At 52.4% G+C, this 17952-nt stretch overlaps 5 protein-coding genes and 1 non-coding gene across 6 annotated transcripts; 5 read left to right on the top strand and 1 right to left on the bottom strand.

Annotated features, from left to right (window-relative positions):
• Positions 1 to 257: 257 nt before the first annotated feature.
• BO82DRAFT_349251 (uncharacterized protein) lies at positions 258 to 716 on the top strand (the record flags this gene model as incomplete). Its single annotated transcript, XM_025633868.1, has 1 exon — positions 258 to 716. A coding segment is annotated over one exon (158 nt), but the record flags the coding sequence as incomplete, so codon positions are not given.
• Positions 717 to 870: 154 nt separating this feature from the next.
• On the top strand, positions 871 to 5604 carry BO82DRAFT_298654 (uncharacterized protein; the record flags this gene model as incomplete). The annotated part of the gene is made up of 4 exons (XM_025631995.1): positions 871 to 2979; positions 3031 to 3306; positions 4810 to 5241; positions 5353 to 5604. 4 exons carry the CDS (start codon positions 871 to 873, stop codon positions 5602 to 5604), a joined length of 3069 nt encoding a protein of 1022 aa, XP_025485650.1.
• Positions 5605 to 10924: 5320 nt separating this feature from the next.
• Positions 10925 to 13575, top strand: BO82DRAFT_27444 (C6 finger domain protein). Its single transcript, XM_025631090.1, has 3 exons — positions 10925 to 12379; positions 12437 to 13233; positions 13285 to 13575. The coding sequence occupies exons 1-3, from the start codon at positions 11243 to 11245 to the stop codon at positions 13556 to 13558; spliced, it is 2208 nt and encodes a 735-aa protein (XP_025485649.1). The 5' UTR covers positions 10925 to 11242; the 3' UTR covers positions 13559 to 13575.
• A 751-nt stretch (positions 13576 to 14326) lies between these two features.
• Positions 14327 to 14398, top strand: BO82DRAFT_t332. The gene has a single exon. It is a non-coding gene; the product is annotated as a tRNA-Arg (tRNA).
• A 1034-nt stretch (positions 14399 to 15432) lies between these two features.
• Positions 15433 to 17019, top strand: BO82DRAFT_27403 (glycoside hydrolase family 76 protein). Its single transcript, XM_025631080.1, has 3 exons — positions 15433 to 15765; positions 15832 to 16287; positions 16340 to 17019. Exons 1-3 carry the CDS (start codon positions 15556 to 15558, stop codon positions 16940 to 16942), a joined length of 1269 nt encoding a protein of 422 aa, XP_025485648.1. The 5' UTR covers positions 15433 to 15555; the 3' UTR covers positions 16943 to 17019.
• A 118-nt stretch (positions 17020 to 17137) lies between these two features.
• On the bottom strand, positions 17138 to 17524 carry BO82DRAFT_245351 (uncharacterized protein; the record flags this gene model as incomplete). The annotated part of the gene is made up of 1 exon (XM_025630822.1): positions 17138 to 17524. A coding segment is annotated over one exon (387 nt), but the record flags the coding sequence as incomplete, so codon positions are not given.
• Between the last annotated feature and the right edge of the window lie 428 nt (positions 17525 to 17952).

Here is a 17952-nt window from a genome sequence, read left to right as displayed (position 1 = left end):
CCGTCATCATCGTCATCAGCCTCGACTCTCCCTCCGTCTTCGTGCTTCATCCCTGAGCTGCAAGGCTCACCTCCTCCTTCCATCCCTCACTGTCTCCCCTCTTTCTCTTTCTGCTTTTTTTTTTCTTGCCCTCCTTTCTCTTCTTTGTTTCGCCGCTTGTACATACATACGATCGCACTTTACGCCGATTGTCGTGGGGTCTCCCCCCTCTCCCCCCCCCCCCCCGAAAGTTCCTACGGCGTTAAAACCAACCACAAAAAACCCGCGCCATACACCTCCCCTTCCTGGCTTTTGGAAGGATTGGCAGACACCTGCTGGCAGGCTGATTCTCACATCAATACTTTTGACATTTGGGAACGCCTTTGGGGGAAATTACACTATCTTTGTGAAGTCGCGAACCGCGATTAGCATTTGACTCCCATTGCTGCATTCTGTGCCTAACGATTAGCTGCGACCTGAGCATCGCTTCCTTCCTGCGAACACACACCCTCTTCACCCAACTCAGCCGCCTTGTTCTGGAATACCTCCAAGTGCCTTTTGTAGTCTGCATCGGATGTCATCGGCTTATTGAGACAACCTGTCAAATGGTACGTATCTCCTGGACAGTATCCTCGTGTCGCCCACAAATTGGTACCCATCTGGTGGCGCTATTTTGTGTGCGCTGCCTACATGTTTGTCTTTTCAACCACGGGGCCTTATCCTGACCTCTATCTTCCTTCATCTTCCATGTGGACTCCACTGGTTTGGACTGAATTGCAGCTGTGTATTGTCTGACTAATGCTGGTTTCACCTTTAGTCATCAATTTCTGGATGGCAATAGGCAGCTCATAAACATCCATTGCCACGGCCTACTATCGCCTTGCTGTTACTATGGGACAGTCTTCCTCAACGCAACGAATTCATCGTCACAGCACCCCCTCAGAACGCTTTTTCTCTTTTCACGCGCATCGAAGTCGGCTAGATAGGGATGAAGATATGAATCAAAGGCACAACTCGGATCAAACGGGGGATTTCCAACCCCCATCTGGAATGGAAGCAGACAACAGTGGAATTCAGCATGGACTGACAGGAGCCGAACAGCCTGAGGATCTGCAGCCCATGATGTCTTCACTCGGCGAGCAGCAGCAGATGGGAAGCACGCACGAGGAGGACGGTTCACAGGTAGGACAAAGCCAGCGGGACAGTCGTTCAGCCATATTCGCTCGTATGGCAGCGAGAAGGCAGTCCACCATGTCTCGGCTGGGCTCCAGAATCTTACCCAACTCCGTGATCCGTGGCCTACTAAGCAGCGAAGAGGAAACACCAGCAGAAGGTCACGCTCACCGCCATGGCATCGTTTCAAGATCAGTCCCCAGAACTGAAACTACACACAGCAACAGTCGGTTCAGCCCGTTCAGTGGGATCTCCAGACGACGCTCAGCACGTGGGCCCTACTACATTCCCCGCAGTGACCCCCTTCTTGACCCCTCCAGTCCTGGCGCATATGTCGCCTCGCCAGAAAATGGTTCTGAAGCCGCCAGAAGCCCGTGGAGGCGCAGTGCTCGACTGAACCGCATGCGAAACTCAATTTCGGGCCCCATTACACACATGTTTGGACAGTCATCGAACATTTCAGGCCAGAACCTGGGTCCACCGCCGCAGTTACCCTTGGGATCACTTCCTGGTGAAGATCATGAAGGCCTTCTTCCATACCCAACAGCTATGGATACACGGATGGACTTTGATGAGCCTCATGAACTCGATTCGGTGGAACCGGCGGTGGGAAGTTCCCGGCCAACCTCTCCCATGTCGCAGTCAGCACAGGGTTCTCCCGGGTCACGACAATTTCCGGATTCACTGCGGGTGAGGTCATCACGCATGCTACGCCGGGAGGAACAAACACCCTTATCTCGTGTACTTCAGCTGGCAGCCGCCGCCATTGCTGCCCAACTTTCTGGAACGACTGGGCCTGTTATGCCTAACATTCAATCTCTTGGGAATGATGGCCTGGATGGTTCGCTTGAAAACTTCATACAAAGCTTGCAGCATGCAACATCTGCACAGCAACCTACTACTAACGATGCACCGACTCCCGCAGGGGATACTGCTCCCCAAACCCCAGTCAACTTCTTAAGGGTATTTCGGTTTGCCAACTCGGACAATGCTCGGCCCAGTGGTCCCGCAGATCGCCCAGGTGCGGATGGCGATGATGCAAGCGCCACTGGAACACAGATGGATGTTGACGGTCCTACTGAGGGACCGGAAGGTCGCACTGTCACCTTAGTTGTGGTTGGGGTTCGCTCAGTCCCGTCAGGTAACGGCTCCACCGGGGAACAAGGCAGCAATGCGGCTCCTGGGCTTGATGCACTGCTTCGTCTGCCATTTTTGACACCTGGAAATCTGTCACGGAGCCAGGATAGCAATTCGACTTCGCCATCACGTGGTGAAGGCAGACCCAGATTACCGCAGCTTCGCCTTCGACCCCGCAGCAATGGTTCAAATAGCATGGGTGAGCCGTCTTCTCGGGGCCATTTACACCCCTCACGACGGTTCTCTGATACGGCAAGCCGCGCTCCGCTCACATCAGTCCCTTCTATTCTGTCGGAGAGCCCTCCGGGGCCTAACCCACCCCCATCAACGCCGGCGGAACCGGGACTATCAGCCGTGTCATCCGGCACCTCTACCCCAAGTCGAAGGCCGTCTGCCGCGTCCGCGATTCCTCCGAGCGTCATGCCTCAGCTTGACGAGAATAGGGCATTGCAACCCACGGCTGAGTCGGTCGAAGACGGCATCCCGCCGACAGCAACACGACAACGACGTCGTAGTGACTCCGAGTATGCGCGCCATCGTGAATTAGGATCTGGTGCGGTCAGACGCAACGGCGTGGTAGAACCCGACAACGGCACGCCCCCTACGGGCAGAAGCTGGCTGATTTATGTTGTTGGAACCAATCTGTCGGAAAATCATCCTGCCTTTGCTACTCCGAGCCTGTTCACAGATGTAAGACCGATCATCCGTGTTAGACTTCCATTTATGACTGACAACTCGCAGAATCCAACATATGAAGACATGATTTTGCTCTCATCTCTTCTTGGGCCAGTCAAACCACCTGTTGCTACTCAGGACGATCTCACCTCCGCTGGTGGCATGTTCCGACTTGTCGAATACGGAGGTACACTCATCGCGGAGGCTCTGGAGGGCACTGGTAACATTCATCTACCCGAGGGTGAACGTTGCTTGATCTGCTTAAGTGACTATGAGGTGGCCGATGAGCTTCGGCAACTGAACAAGTGCAAGCATTTGTTCCACCGGGATTGCATAGATCAGGTATGACCTTCCATGATTCTACGGTTTCACTAAGCACATAACTGATATCAAGTTTGTAGTGGTTGACAACTGGCCGTAACTCCTGCCCTTTATGCCGTGGCCAGGGTGTGGCCGAGACCTCTAATGCTGGACCGGCCGCAGAGACGCCGGATGCAACAGCAGCCTGACGACAAGTAGCCGACATTAGCTGCCTCTTTTCCTACTCTGGAGCTACATTTATTGTCCTTAAACTAACCTTGAACTTCTCTTAGCATGAAGCGTCTATACCAAAGCCTGATGAATGACTTTAGTTTACTTTCTCATGATATCCTTCACGGACATCAAGCGTGGCTCTCTCTTCTGTCCTCCCTCAATTTGAATGGCCTTTCTGGTTAAATTCTTACCTTCCGGGATTCCGCAAACACTGGCGGTTACTCATGAATGCAAGGCTGCATATATGTATGCATCCTTGTACAATGCCGCGTCAGCTGTCACGGGTCTCGCAGGCCAAAGGCATGGAGACCCTGTATCGATTTTGTGTGACATATCCCCGGATAATTTTATCCTTGCTCTGCCACGATATTATGCTGTACTATTCCCCACTTTGTTTGATATTTGGATGTTGGCTTGTGAGCTGGAAATGCACCGGTGCATAATACCTATTTTTACTCCTGTCTTTGTTTTTTAAGAATTGTGCGGGGTAGTTGATGAAATGGGACTAGGTATATCAAGCAAATGAAACTTTGTTAATTTCAATTGTATCCTGTCTTGATTTATTGAATGATTGCTTTATTGATTTATGCATATACGCGTATGTCAGCCAAGGCCGTGGACCGGTACAAATGATTGACGATTTCCACTACGAAGGCAGTGAGCCCTTAAGCTTCTATCCCCGTTTCGAGTTATACAGGCTAACCCCTGTCACGTAAGAGATCCCCCCAGCCTTAACCGGGCTGACCAACATCCCTGGGACATGTTAGTGCACAACCTGTACTCGGGTTCCCCTCCCTCCCATCCATGGTTAAAGCTAAGGCCGATTGCCCTCGTCGATCTAAGGCCACAGTCTCACCGGGACTAGCCCGAGGTGTGTAGTTTCAAAGAGACCTCCATCCCAAAGGTACTGTTGATGAGGACCTCTCAAGCATTGATCCATGTTCCGCTAAAGTAGTCCTTGGAACGGCGGAGCGGAGAGACTCGGGGCGCGTCCCGCATCTCCGCCCCTCACGATGACTCAGCCCACCGGACTGTCCACCCACCACCCCCGCGTCTTTGCGATCTCGGCGCTGGAGTTGAGGACGCAGCTAATTCTCAATCGTTGACTTCTTTAAACGTCCTTGTCTATTGTATTTGATTTCGGGAAGTCTGAGGTAGGAAAACATGACCCTCAACGACACAATTATAACTTACTGATTGGGCAATTGAGAGGCAGGATTCAGCGAGAGGGAAAAATTTTAAATACCTACCCCGCCATCCAGGAACAGACGCCGATATCGACCATCCACGCCTCATCTGCCGTTCCTTCAGGACAACGCGACTCCATCAAAAATGGCAGACCCCGTCCGGCTTACCGTTCTCATCTCCGGCAGCGGAACCAACCTTCAGGCTGTCATTGACAAAACCAGCCAGGGTCAACTCTCCACCCAGATTGTCCGAGTTATCTCCAACCGCAAGGATGCCTTTGGCCTCGAGCGGGCTCGCAAGGCCAACATCCCCACGCAATACCACAACCTCGTGAAGTACAAGAAGCAACACCCTGCAACACCGGAGGGGATACTGGCGGCGCGCGAGGAGTACGACGCCGAATTGGCCCGGCTGGTGCTCGCCGACAAGCCGGAGATGGTCGCTTGTCTGGGATTTATGCATGTGCTGTCACCACGGTTCTTGGAGCCGTTAGAAGAAGCCAAGATCAGTATCATCAACTTGCATCCCGCTCTGCCGGGTGCCTTCAATGGCGCGGTAAGTTCTCAACCTCTTCTTTTGGACTTTTCTTTTAGGGTGTATGCGGCTGGATGTGTGGCTGCGAACCGGGGGCCACAGACACGACTGTATCTGACTTCCTCCAAATAGAGTGCCATCGAACGTGCCCATGCGGCTTGGCTGGAAGGGAAGATTGATAAGACGGGTGTCATGATGCACAAGGTGATCTCGGAGGTTGACATGGGCACACCCATTCTTGTGCGCGAGATCCCTTTCATCAAGGGTGAAGATGAGGATCTCCACAAGTTTGAGCAGAAGGTGCACACGATTGAATGGGGAGTGGTGATTGAGGGGGTGCAGATGACCATCCAGGAGATTCAGGGTGAGAGGCAGCGGAGGTGATTTTCTTTGGATCTCGATAATTTACGTTATGATTGTGGTTAAGATACCAAGATACCGAATCTGAATTTTAAAATACATACTCATCAGCTGCACTTTGTAGGAACCAATCCAGTTTTACTTTGCTATCGTTTGTGATATGTTTCTGGTAAATGCCAGTGGTATAGCTGAGCTGAGCCCAGACAACCTTACCTTAAGGCAGTCAAGGCCTACTTCCAGAAATGGATGGATGCCTTAACCCCGGCCCCGGCGTGACTTCCTCGGCGAATGGCCCGCCCAGAGGAGTTTCCAACTTCTATTGAGTGTCCTTTCCATGGGAACAAGAAACTCTGGATTCAGCCTATTTGCTCTATTGTTTCCGCATGTCTTAATTTGTCAAAAGAGGGGCCGATCACTTGAATCGTGCAACCAGACTGGTACGATTCGATCACCTCGAACCAGCGAATGGCTACGGTATCCTGCTGGCTGATCGTCGTTGCTGCCGGCGTGCAGCAAGCCTTCCAAGTATTACCACGACGAGGATCCTACCCTGATTCTCCGACTGAAACCGCACTCGAAAGTCTCGACTTGTCTTCTTAACGTAATTTATAATATTGACCACATTGTCGACGGGTAGAACCTCACCAGGATCAACCGGCGACGCCCACTTCCTCTGTCCATACAGACTCCAGAGCAGATGCATGGAACTCAACTGGACCTGTGCAAGAGATTTCAGAGGAAGATGACATACGGTACTGGCGCTGGTGACTGAGACCCTGGTCACTGTGAGATCATGCTACCTCAAAAAATAAGAAGGCTAGGGCCATGTTCACTAAGAAGTCTCCGAGATGCTCCCAGCGCTGATTTGATGATCATGACACTGGCCTGACTGCTTCATCTAAGGAATCCACTCTGCAATAAGTCTCCGGGCTTGCTGGGTAAGGAATCCGCCACCCCCTCCACCCGGTTCTAGATACCATCATAGTGGGCGGTGATCATGATTATCATGGGCTTGAGACCCCTGGCTGCATGATTCCAATGAGTCCAGGATGCGCAAGCCTGTTAGCTCTGAACTTAAGCTTGCCTGTGTCAGCAGGCTTGGGGAGCTAGATTGCTTCTCACGCAGCTGTGTCCACAAGCAACCCGCATCCCAAAATCACTCACCATGCTGTCTATACGCATTAGTTCATGGGAGTGGGCAAGCGAAACCGCTCACATCCTCGTTCTCGTATCCCTACGGGATCATACCCCTCATTTGGAGCCTTAATCTGAGCTTCAGTTTTGCTGATAGGCTGGCCTCGTGGATCTAACGGCTGATTTGCACCGCAAGCGCCCAAAAGACAACTAGGCAATATATAGTGCTCGGTGCGTGTCTGTCCACGTACGCCATCAAGGAGAGCAATGAGAACGCATGACTACTGAGAAAAGGATCATTAGTGCAGCTCATAAAGAGCGTTTGTTAGCCCGTATTAGGAAGGTCTGGGCAGTGGTTCCACCAGAACAATCATGATATGACGGCTGATCCAACAATGAAATGGCTTCTGACTCGACGAACCCCCGCATAGCAGTCTTAAGTCTGTGGAGCTGAATCCCTGGTCTTGCCTTAATGCAAGGATACACTAAGAGCAGGTTTGTCTGGCAGCCACACTCAATATGCAAACTTCCGGGCACCGACAACGTCTCTTGTAGACACTTGATAAAATCCTGAACAGCCAGAATGAGTAATCCGAGGGATTGTACAAAACTCGCCATGAAGGCTTCATCAGTCTAGGCAGGATTTAATTAAACCAATAGACAATCTAAATGAAGCCTATACGGTCAAGCCTCGATAGCTAGGTCTTCCTTTTCTTCCTGGAAAAAACATGGACTCCACTTCCGAAACCGTTGGCTGGCATGGTAGCTAATAATGGTAGCCTGTGCGTCCGTACCATTGACTTATGGAATCTACCGGTCTCTTCTAGTGGGTGTGCTTCCTGACTGATCGGCTCCTCGGGAAACTCGAATTTCCGTGGTGATGATCCCCGAGAATCTATCTACGACACCCTCCCAAAGTTTCCAATTAATCTTTCCTTTGAGGGCCCTTTTAGTGGCCCGTCTCTTCAAATCTAGGTCAATGACAATCAAAATGTGTGGCACGCAATTTGGGTGAGCAACAGCACCCACCGATCAAATCTGGGACGGTCGTGCTATTCACAACTATCGGTCACTTTAATTGTTAGTTTGCATCATGCGGACAGAGACCAGGAGAAATTCCTCCATCTAACGGAGGGAAGAGTCAAGGAAATAGCCTTGGTGGCCACCTTCGTTCGGACTTCAATTTCCCCTTCATCCCCCAGGTTGGCTAGCCACTTCTCAGATTTTGCTGGCTGACCAATCCGCTGTCTGTATACTTGCCTGTCCACTCTCGCGAGGGTTTGATTTGACCCATGAAGATAGGTCTAATCAACGATAGTGTTATTGCCTGGAGGACCAGTGGCGTTGCTCAGTGGTCTCAGTCAAAATCTAGGTAAGCTGCTCCCTGCCCCCAGCAGCGGAATGACTGGTCCTCATTAAATTCGCAGAAAAAGGAACGGGGGTGGAAAGTGCGAAGATTAAAGAAAATTAAGAGTGAAGAAACACTTTCAAGAGCGCAGTGTCATTGGATCTGTGCTGTTACTTGCTTCACTCATGGTGGAGGAGGTTGGTCCTGGCTACCCTGATACGGATACGACTAAGATTTCCAGTCCACATGGGTGAACCCACACTCAGCTTGGCTAATTTGAGCTGCATACTTGATGATATCTGATTCCTTCCTTCATAGTCACTACAACTTTCTTCACCGATGACTTATGATGGTAATCAGCAGGCGGCCGACGACACCGAGTCATGCCTGCCACCTTGTTACCGCATACGAGGCAAGATTGTATTTGAACCAACAGCAGAAATAAAGCGAACAAACGGAAGAGGCAAAAAAAAAAAAAAAAAAAAAAAAAAAACAATGGACACGAATAAAACCCTGCTTGCGCATGACATGCGATTTTTCTTACTCAGTACATCGTATGGTATGAGATCAACCCGATTTAGGGCTCGTGTGGATCTCGATGACACGACAGGCTGTACTTTACGACCAGGTTAGACAAGGCCGTCATATCCGCCCACGCTGGGTTACCCTGGAATTGTCGTGCTAGCCTAGCATTTATTTGGTTCGACCCAGTCATGGGCACCGCACACTTCAGCTGTCAAACTCAAACCATCTTATGTGTCGATCAGGAACCTCCGAGAAACCCGAAATCACTTTTGCCCCCCCTTGTCCCCGGCAGTAATTCCGCGGCAGCGTTCCCTTGCTTACGACGACGCCTAATTACCTCGTTGCAGCATTCCAGCCGTTCTTTGAGATTCTTGAAACCCCTTATCTTCTTTGTGGTCGGGTCGGGACTTTAGGTCCACGCTTTCTCAGGTTGTTTGCTTTGTGGGGAAGCTTAGTAACGGATGGCGACCCTGTTGGCTATAGTATCGGCTGTTATGAACGGCTGCCTCCAGCTTTCCAATGATGTATGAGGAGCCCCAGGTTGGCTTAGAGCTTTTCCGGGCTCACGGACGAACTTCTCGGCAAATATTTCCCAAGAGTGTGTTTCAGATTTGCCGAGGCGATTCGGGGAGTGTAAAAGTGGACCTTCAGCGGAGACGTCCGTTGGAATGGTACGGCGTTAGCGGTAGTTGGTCCATCGAAAAAGGTTTGGCTGCCTCCACTGCCATTTAGTCGTCTACCTTGGAGAGAACGTGCTCTTTATCCAGCTTGCTTGGTTTATTCAGTGTTGTGCAAGATAATGCTCGAAGGATGGACGCTGGTATTACCCTCTCTCGGCTTGCAGTCCTGGCTGCAGAATCCCGCTACTTTATGTTACTTTTTTGCTGTTCGATCCAGACCCCTCCCCAACTCGGCACAGATTAAAGGCCATTGACAATAGCGAGGATTAGAGCCGTGATGACGTTGCCACAACATTCCTGCAGCTAGCTGATAGCTTCGCCATGTTGATGTTTACCCCCTTTCTAGGGTTGAGGCTAACCGTTCAAATCTTCAAAAATGCTCCCAATGAGCTGAACAGATCCACTCACACTACTAATCCGCGCGTGGTCCTCGGATGGTCATAGTATCTCGAGACGCGGCTAAATTGAGATGAGTTAGGGCTAGCTGGAACATCATCCGGCCGTATTTCGTCCGAGTCAAACCGTGGTCCCTGTTACTTCTGCTTCTCGGATTTCCAGGGCACAGTCTACGGAGTACCCTACCGTCTCACGATGTGACTGTCTACACGCACTGGGGAGCCTCTTAAGGACGCCGTGACTGCCGGTGGGGATCTGCAATCTCCTGGAGGATAATCATATCCATGGTTAATCCTAAAATGGTCCCCGAGAGGACAAGTCTCGGTCTCCATCCTTGCCGTAGCGGGAAATCGGATCGTAATAGACAATGAACAATGACCTATCGGGACTTCTGAAGGATCATCCGATGGACACTGAGACTGGAAGTCCCTCTGAGAGAAGCTCTGTCCGGGATTTTTTTAAAACCAAAACATCAGCCGTCGACTGGCCACAGGATAGGAGTGACGATCATTGTCCGATCTAGAATGGCCCACTCCCCCGGCCAGGCTATCGAAGGAGGTGGGCACGCTGCAACAGACTCGAGTCAGCCCTTCTTCACCCATGAAGTAGTCTATTATCTCATTTTAACATCCTCGGAGATCGGAGATGTTGAGTGAGATAGAATAAGGTGCGGTCCAGGGAGTTCTAGCGCCGGAGAGCCAGCAGAAACAAGTAAAGCTGACTGGAATGTTCCCATCGTCAGGGGACTGTCTCAAAGTCTATCTGATTTAGTGTGACAGTCTTTGGCAGGTCTGACTGGGGCCGGTAGATTCGGGTTGTCCTTGTCATCATCATCTCCATCCCTTTTCTGTTTTTGTTCGATTCTGGTTCTGTTCGTCTCGATGACTTAGCTGGAACATGAGCTCTGATGGTGGTGGTGGTGAGTGGCTCTTTTTGAGGCATTTTTGGATTTTGGATGTTGATTTTTTGTTATTCCCCTCTCCCCCTTCGTAAATAGAGAGAAGAATACAAAAGAAGCAGTAGAAGAAGCTTTCAAGTTCCGTCCGACAGAGACAGAGAGAGAGAGAAGGACCTGGGCTAGACACTAGACAGGAAACTTACCCCATCCGGCCGTTCCCTCCATTCAACCCATCCATCCATCCATCCCATCCCATCCCATCTTCTCTCCGCTTTCCGACTCTCACTCACCCTCTTGTCTCTCGTTCCCAACTGGCACCCATTCATCATCTAACTCCTCATTCCCTCCCTTTCTCTCTACTCTATTGTGTTGTATATTCTTCCTTGTTTTTCAATCGTGTGCTCTGTATACCTTGTTGGTCCCTAGAGCACCTTGACTCATTCACCTCTTTCTTCTGTCGCTCTTCCCCCCCCCCGCTCCGGCCCTCCGCTGCTGTATCTCTCGGTTCCGCCAGCCACCAACCAAGAAAGCAATCAACCTAGGCTTCTAATCGAATTATCAACGGCTATGCGGACCGATTATACTCGCTATATCCGTCCGTAGGCTTGGAGCTGAGCTTATACAGCTAATGCCAGCTCCAGTGACGCCGACCTGTTTGTCTACTTCGATGCTAAGACCGACATGGCCTCATCATACCCCCCCTCTCAGACCACCATGACGGGCTATATTCCTGGGTCCGTCTCGTTCGCAGAGGCCCAGTCGCATCACCAGCATAATCCCCTCGCGGCCTATTCAATCCTAGGTACCAACCACTACCCAGAGAGCGTCGCATATTGGCATAATCCCTCAGCGCAACCTCAACCGCCGCTTCCCGCCGCTTCCTATCCGTCGGGTCCCCCGAAACCGCAGTCATTGATGCAACCCACCCCCGATCCGAAGAAGCACAAGCGTACCCGCAGCGGCTGTTTCACTTGTCGATCCCGCCGTATAAAGTGCGATGAAACTCGCCCTGTCTGTGACAGATGTCGGAAAGGAAACCGTGACTGTGTCTATCCTTCTACCAACACTCCGGGCGCGTCCAAGTCTGCCAGCGCCCGCGGCACCTCCAAGGCGCGCAGCAGCCAAGCTCGCGCCGCAGAGAGATCTACCAGTCCCCGAGAATCGGAGGACGTGCGTACGTTAGGGATTATAGCAGATGAAGAGGAGGAAGATGCGGATAGCGTGGGGTCCAGTGCGCATCTGTCTCCCACGATGCCCCAACCCCCGACGGTAGCAGCGCGACCCAGAGCCAATGTATCTAAGAAACAAAGTGCTCAGTCGTTAAGGCGCCGAAAAGGAAGCTCTTCCGTTGCCTTGGACACCACACCCTTGCGTACCGAGACTAGCGCATCCCCTTCTCCCTCTACTGAGACTTCTTCGCACGTCGAGTCTCTCAGCGCCCGGTCGGCCAGTCTGGGTGTTTATCCATTGGAGTCGGCAACTGGTCTGTTGGCTCTTGCTCATACCCCAGATGACTTGCGTTTCTACCTTCGTTACCATTGCGACTTCATCACATATCGACACTATTTCCTCCGGCCATCGAATGATATCTTTGTCCGACAGACCATAATCGAGTTGGCGTTGCAGTACGAGCCGCTTCTGTACGCCGTTGTGGGGTTCTCAGCGTACCATCATTGCGTGCAAACTGGGACCGGTCGACTTTATTCGTTTCTGAAATACTATAATACTGCCTTGAAGCTGTTACGAAAATCCCTTGGCTCAGGCGAGCCACACAATGAGGCTACGTTAGCCACCGTCCTGGTCCTCACCACCTTCGAGGTATGACTTGTATTTGTGATTCGTCATCCCCTCACATCATGCTGATTCTATGTGTAGGAGTTCATTGGAGACTGGGTCAACTTAATCGACCATCACCAGGCGGCCCATGCCTTGATGCGAGAACTTTTGACACCTGATTCAATCAACACGAACGAGCTTCACCAACATATTTTTCTTTGGTATGCGCGCTTTGACGTGGTGGCGGGAATCCTGGCGGGTAACGAAGCGGTTCTAAGCCGGGATTGGTATGTTGCGAAAGAAGAATATGACGCTCAGCAGGCGGCAAACGACCCAGGTAATGTGGACAAGCAACTGGCTTGGGCCATGTCAATCAACCGTCGATTTGGACTAGAGATGGCTTCCTTGTATGCCAAACTGTCACGTGGTATGATCCCAATCGACGATTTCATTGTGCAAAATGAAATACTGGGACAAACTCTGGAGCGAATGCGGAGCATTCTGGTCCAATTCCAAGATTCCGAGTACACGGTTCGGGATTATCCCCATCGCGTACCATTGACTGAGGACGATGTTGTGGATCCATATGTGCCGGGCGGCATGCATTGTGGCCCTCTGTGGGAGGTCAACGTCGTGTGGATTGATTACTTGTCCACCAAGGCTATGTTCAAATATCAGTCGTTTCTAGCCCTACGCCAAACTTCAATCACCGAATTGGAGGAACTTTCCCTGGAACAGTGTCGATTAATGGAGTCAGTTGATCGGTGGCCAGGCAAGGAGAACGGCGCCATTATCGCGTTCAAAAACAGCATTGGCATGGCGGCTATGTTCCTCCCCAAGCAGGAGAAATATATCATGTGGGCGCGGCGGAAGTTCGCCTCGTTGGAACAACAGGGGTGAGTGATCTCTAGCAGTGGGACATTGTTGTGGTGCTGACGCAATTTAAGCTATGTTGTGGCAGCCCGATTCCGATCAGCAATGGCGGCAATTTGGCAATTGCCGGGAATTGACCGCTGGTGGCTTCCCAACGACGAGAATTATCCAGACCTCATTCGCGAGGTACGCGCGATGACTGAAGAGCGCATCACTCACCCTCGCGATCACTTCCGGGAGGATGTGCGCGACATGAAAGCGTTGTTCTGGAATATCAGCCTAGACGATACAGAGAGTGATAATAGTCCGGTTTCGGTTCCTCATGTCGCAGATGCACGGCCCACATGAATCGATGCTAGTCCGTTATAACGCTATATCACGATCATACTATAGATCGGCTCGGGATCTTAACTGTAAGGCGGGTCCGTCGGGCGACTGACGACGGTATGGAGTGAGATGCGTCTAGCCCTCCATCATAATCCATCTCATAACGACCCTGAGCGTGGGCTGATTGATCGACCTGCTGGGCTGGAATACCTATGCCAATCACATACATGCCCTGCTCCCCTACCTTGTCTCGATTTATATTTAATTTTGCTTCTTGGATACCCAGCTTTGTACACGAGGTAGGGAGGAGGGGGGCTGGTGGTGTGGATGTGCGAACCTGTTCATGGAGGTGAAGCCGAAACCGGTGCGGACTTGCAGAACCCCCCGCGGCGGTCATTGTATATAATAGATGCGATAATACTTGCGGGGCATGTCCTTTGTTTACTCGGGAGGCAGCATGTCTGCCGGTTGGGGCAACGCATGCCCTACGTCGCACTCAGTCGGTGTTCATGTAAATATTTATTGGCGGAGGATGAGTGATGCACACAAGATCTGCACAATTGTATTGAACATTCGTATATCTATATATATTCACATACGGTGCTTTCCACCCACAAAGCACGAGTAAGAATAATTAGGATATGACCAATTGTCAGATTTTGCCCTTTCAGGTCCAGATGAGAGCAAGAGACTATGGCGAAGATGACGGTGATGTTCCTGTTGCGTCGCTTATGGGCTGTGTATATGCATTATATCATGGACGCTACTTCAAGGTTCTTCATAGAAGCAGGCCGGGTGGCGCAATGGTAGCGCGTTTGTTTTCGGCACAAAAGGTTGCGCGTTCGAGTCGCGTCCCGGTCGAATATTTTTGTCATTTATTTTTACCGTGTCCGTTGTAGATGGATGGATGGGAGTGGAATGGCTTGGTTCGGTCGAATTAGTTTGTCTATATCTGTCGACTTGGTTGGTTCCCTTCTTTTCACATATCTAAACTGCCTGAGCTTCTTCATCCACTATAGGCACATATAGAAGGGTGTACTAGGTAGTTGATTGTCCAATTGTCGATTGTCTACTGTAGTCATTGTCCAAGCTGTGAGGAGCCATTTGCTTGGGCTAACCGGAAACGGCCAGCAGGAAGCGGGCGTTCTTTAGCCGTCGATCCTCTTATCTTTTCCTACTGCCTCCCAACTGATTCAATCTCCAGTCCCAAGTCACCATCGTCTCTAACTCTCAGCACAATGAAACACGGGTGTCAATGGCCGCTCAGCTCGGGCCAATTCTGCAGATCGCCGATTGCCCTGTGGTCCGAGGGCGGCTGTCAGACATCCAGGGCTTTTTTTGGACGGGTTTCAGCCCAGCAAGCCCGAGTCGAGTCACTGACTGATCTCCAGATCCGGGGAAAACCAGGGACTGCCACCGACAGGGTCCAGTCCCTGAATACATACAACATCCACTTCCCCCAGGCCCCTTCCTTCTCGGGGGTTAACGTACTGGTTACATGTCATTCTCATTCTTTCTGCCCGTCTGGCATCTTTCCAGTTTCCACCCTCCTTTCCCCCCTCGCTGGATGATCCATAAATACGACTCTTGGCTGGTCGTGCCAATGCCTCCCTTGGCACCCTTGGCGTCTCAGTCCGTCCAACAACCCACCCCCCCTGAGTTTGCCAAACCTGCGTTTTCTTCCTGATGGTTGCCTGCTTCTGCTGCTGCTGCCGCTGTTGCTGCCGCTGCTGCTGCTGTCGTCCGTCCCTTTCCTCCTCCTTCCTTGACATTCCTCCACATCCACCCCGAGAGGAGACATACACACACCACGCCCACCATGCGTGCCCTATCGCGCTACCTTCAACAGCTTCCAATCTGGCTGTATCTGGCCAGTAGTCTAGCTCAGGCCGATCTCAACATCCAAGTCAACGATGCTAGTAGGTGCTCCGAACCCTGAATAGACCGCAATTGTTCCGCTCATCCTGTGATGTTTTGTAGACTCCCTTGCGACTGCCGGCACGGCCATCGCCGACCCCATGATGACCTTCTACAAACAAAATCAAACCGAAGGCATCCCCGGAAAGCTCACCGACACCTGGTACGTTGCCGGCAGCATGTTCATGACCCTCATCCAATTCTGGCAGGCGTCGGGCGTCGACACCTACAACTCGGTCGTCTCGCATGACCTGATGTTCCAGGCCGGCGAGAACTACGACTTCTTCTCCGCCAATTATAGTCAGTGGCTGGTATGGTTCTCGTTCCTAGGCGCGGTGGATCTTAGACAGAGCTGGGCTAAATAAATATCCACACAGGGTAACGATGATCAAATGTTCTGGGGGTTGGCTGCGATCACTGCTTCCGAGGCTGGCCTACCCGAGCGTGATGGCAAACCGTCGTGGACCTCGCTTGCTCGTGCCGTGTTCAACATGCAGGTCAATCGCTGGGATAACGAGACCTGCAACGGAGGCATGCGGTGGCAGGTCTGGCCGTACCAGGCAGGGTACACCATGAAGAACGCCATCTCGAACGGAGGCCTGTTCGAGCTGTCGGCCCGACTGGCCCGCTTCACCAAGAATGAAACGTATGCCGAATGGGCGGAGAAGATCTGGGACTGGTCCTCGACGACGCCGCTGCTGAACACAAACCTTACGATCTGGAACATTGCCGATTCGACATCCAATGAGGCCAACTGCAAGGACGCGGGTAACAACCAGTGGACGTACAACTACGGGACGTATCTTTCGGGAGCGGCCTTCATGTACAATTACGTACGTTCTGCCCGGGCGACAATTAGAGAGTCTTTGCTAATATGTGTGGTAGACCAATGGAAGTGCTGTTTGGGAGGAGCGCGTCAGCCGCCTGCTAGATTCAACCTTCGCGAAGTTCTTCCCGACCCAGTTTAGCAGCACCAACTACGGCAATGGTTCGGTTCTGTCGGAGGTGGCGTGCGAACCGATCTTATCGTGCGATCGCAACCAGCTCTGCTTCAAGGGCTACGTAGCCATGTGGTTGGCGTTCACGGCGATCCTGGTTCCGTCCAAGAGGGATCTGATTGCCCCCAAGCTCGCAGGGTCCGTTGAGGCCATCGGCTTGCAGTGCTCAGGTACGGCCGATGGGATGAGCAACTTGTGCGGCGTGCGCTGGTATCAGCCGTCGTGGGACGGCTCGCTGGGACTCGAAGTCCAGATGAGCGCGCTGGGCGGCGTCACGTCCCAGCTGATGCTGCTGGCCAGTCAATCGCCGCAGACGATCGACACCAATCCCAACGCCACGGAGCACCACATCGACACAAGCGCCGACGAGAAGAACCCGTCAGAATCGAAGCCCATCACGACGGCCGATCGCGCTGGGGCGTGGATTCTGACGATCATGCTGGGAAGTGGTGCGATTGGATGTGTGGGTTGGCTAATCAAGACCCAATAGTCTTTTTTGTGTTTCGTTTCCAGGGAGTTACGGTTTTTCGATTGGGTGGTCTGTATACCACATTGTTTTTGTGTCTCTGTTTCTTTCTTGCCAGCATATTCTTCCAAGATCCCCCCCTATAGAAGCCAATTGAGTCGTATAGTCGAATTTCATTCAGTGGTGGCGGTGGTGTTTCTCCACCTCCACCGGCCACTTCTGCAAACTCTCATACCACTGCAACCCGGACGCCCAGAGAAAAGCCCACGACCCCCAGAAGGTCGCCAGACACGCCTGATACTGCATCCCCGCCAGCCCGAACACGCCGCACAGGGTGAACCCGACCCCGCCCACCACATTCCACCCCCCGATATGCCACCCCAGCACCCGCCACGCCGGCCGATCCCACCGCTCCTGCGTCTCGAGCGTGAACAGCCCGCCGCTGACGACGAAGCAGACTCCGCCCACGACCTGGGGCACCCAGTACACCCCGTCCGTCAAGGGGGCACTCATGTGCCCGATGATGCCGGGGAGGCCGGTGACGCCCGCGATCCAGAAGACGGTGGCGCCGACGAGTTGGGTGAGGGAGGCCCAGAAGCCGAGGTCGTGGAGGTAGTGGTTGACCTTTCTGGGGGTGCCCGGTGCTGCAGCTCCTGCAGTTTCTGCCGAGGAAATGGCCAGGGCAGTGGCAGTGGCAGTCTTCCTGCCTGCAGGCCACGACAACAGGCCCTTCCGATTCGAATGATGACATATACAGGTCTCCGTGCTGGGGCGGAGGACCAGACTGCTCTTGCCTGGATCCGTGCCGGGGCCGGGGATCTTGTTCGCGTTCGTATCCGATCCTCGTTGCGCAGTATTTCCGCCATGCACCTTCTTCCCCTTCTCATCCCCACCCCCCTCGTCACACTCACCCTGCCCCAAAGTCCCCTCACGCCCCTCAGAACCCGAAGGGTCCAAAGCGGAAACATCCCACCCCCACCCCCACCCCCAACACCACCCCATATTCCCACTGTCCTGATCCGCAGGACGACCCG

The sequence above is a fragment of the Aspergillus uvarum genome, assembly GCF_003184745.1.
Source record: "Aspergillus uvarum CBS 121591 unplaced genomic scaffold BO82scaffold_122, whole genome shotgun sequence".
Classification (NCBI taxonomy): domain Eukaryota; kingdom Fungi; phylum Ascomycota; class Eurotiomycetes; order Eurotiales; family Aspergillaceae; genus Aspergillus; species Aspergillus uvarum.
This window is presented reverse-complemented; position numbering and strand designations above follow the sequence as displayed.

Bases quoted from the DNA above. Each gene is read 5' to 3' on its own strand.
- BO82DRAFT_27444 (XM_025631090.1), top strand. From the start codon at position 11,243: ATGGCCTCATCATACCCCCCCTCTCAGACCACCATGACGGGCTATATT. The intron at 12,380-12,436 runs GTATGACTTGTA...TTCTATGTGTAG, and splicing joins TGGTCCTCACCACCTTCGAG to GAGTTCATTGGAGACTGGGT. The intron at 13,234-13,284 runs GTGAGTGATCTC...ACGCAATTTAAG, and splicing joins GCCTCGTTGGAACAACAGGG to CTATGTTGTGGCAGCCCGAT.
- BO82DRAFT_27403 (XM_025631080.1), top strand. From the start codon at position 15,556: ATGATGACCTTCTACAAACAAAATCAAACCGAAGGCATCCCCGGAAAG. The intron at 15,766-15,831 runs GTATGGTTCTCG...ATATCCACACAG, and splicing joins CCAATTATAGTCAGTGGCTG to GGTAACGATGATCAAATGTT. The intron at 16,288-16,339 runs GTACGTTCTGCC...TATGTGTGGTAG, and splicing joins CGGCCTTCATGTACAATTAC to ACCAATGGAAGTGCTGTTTG.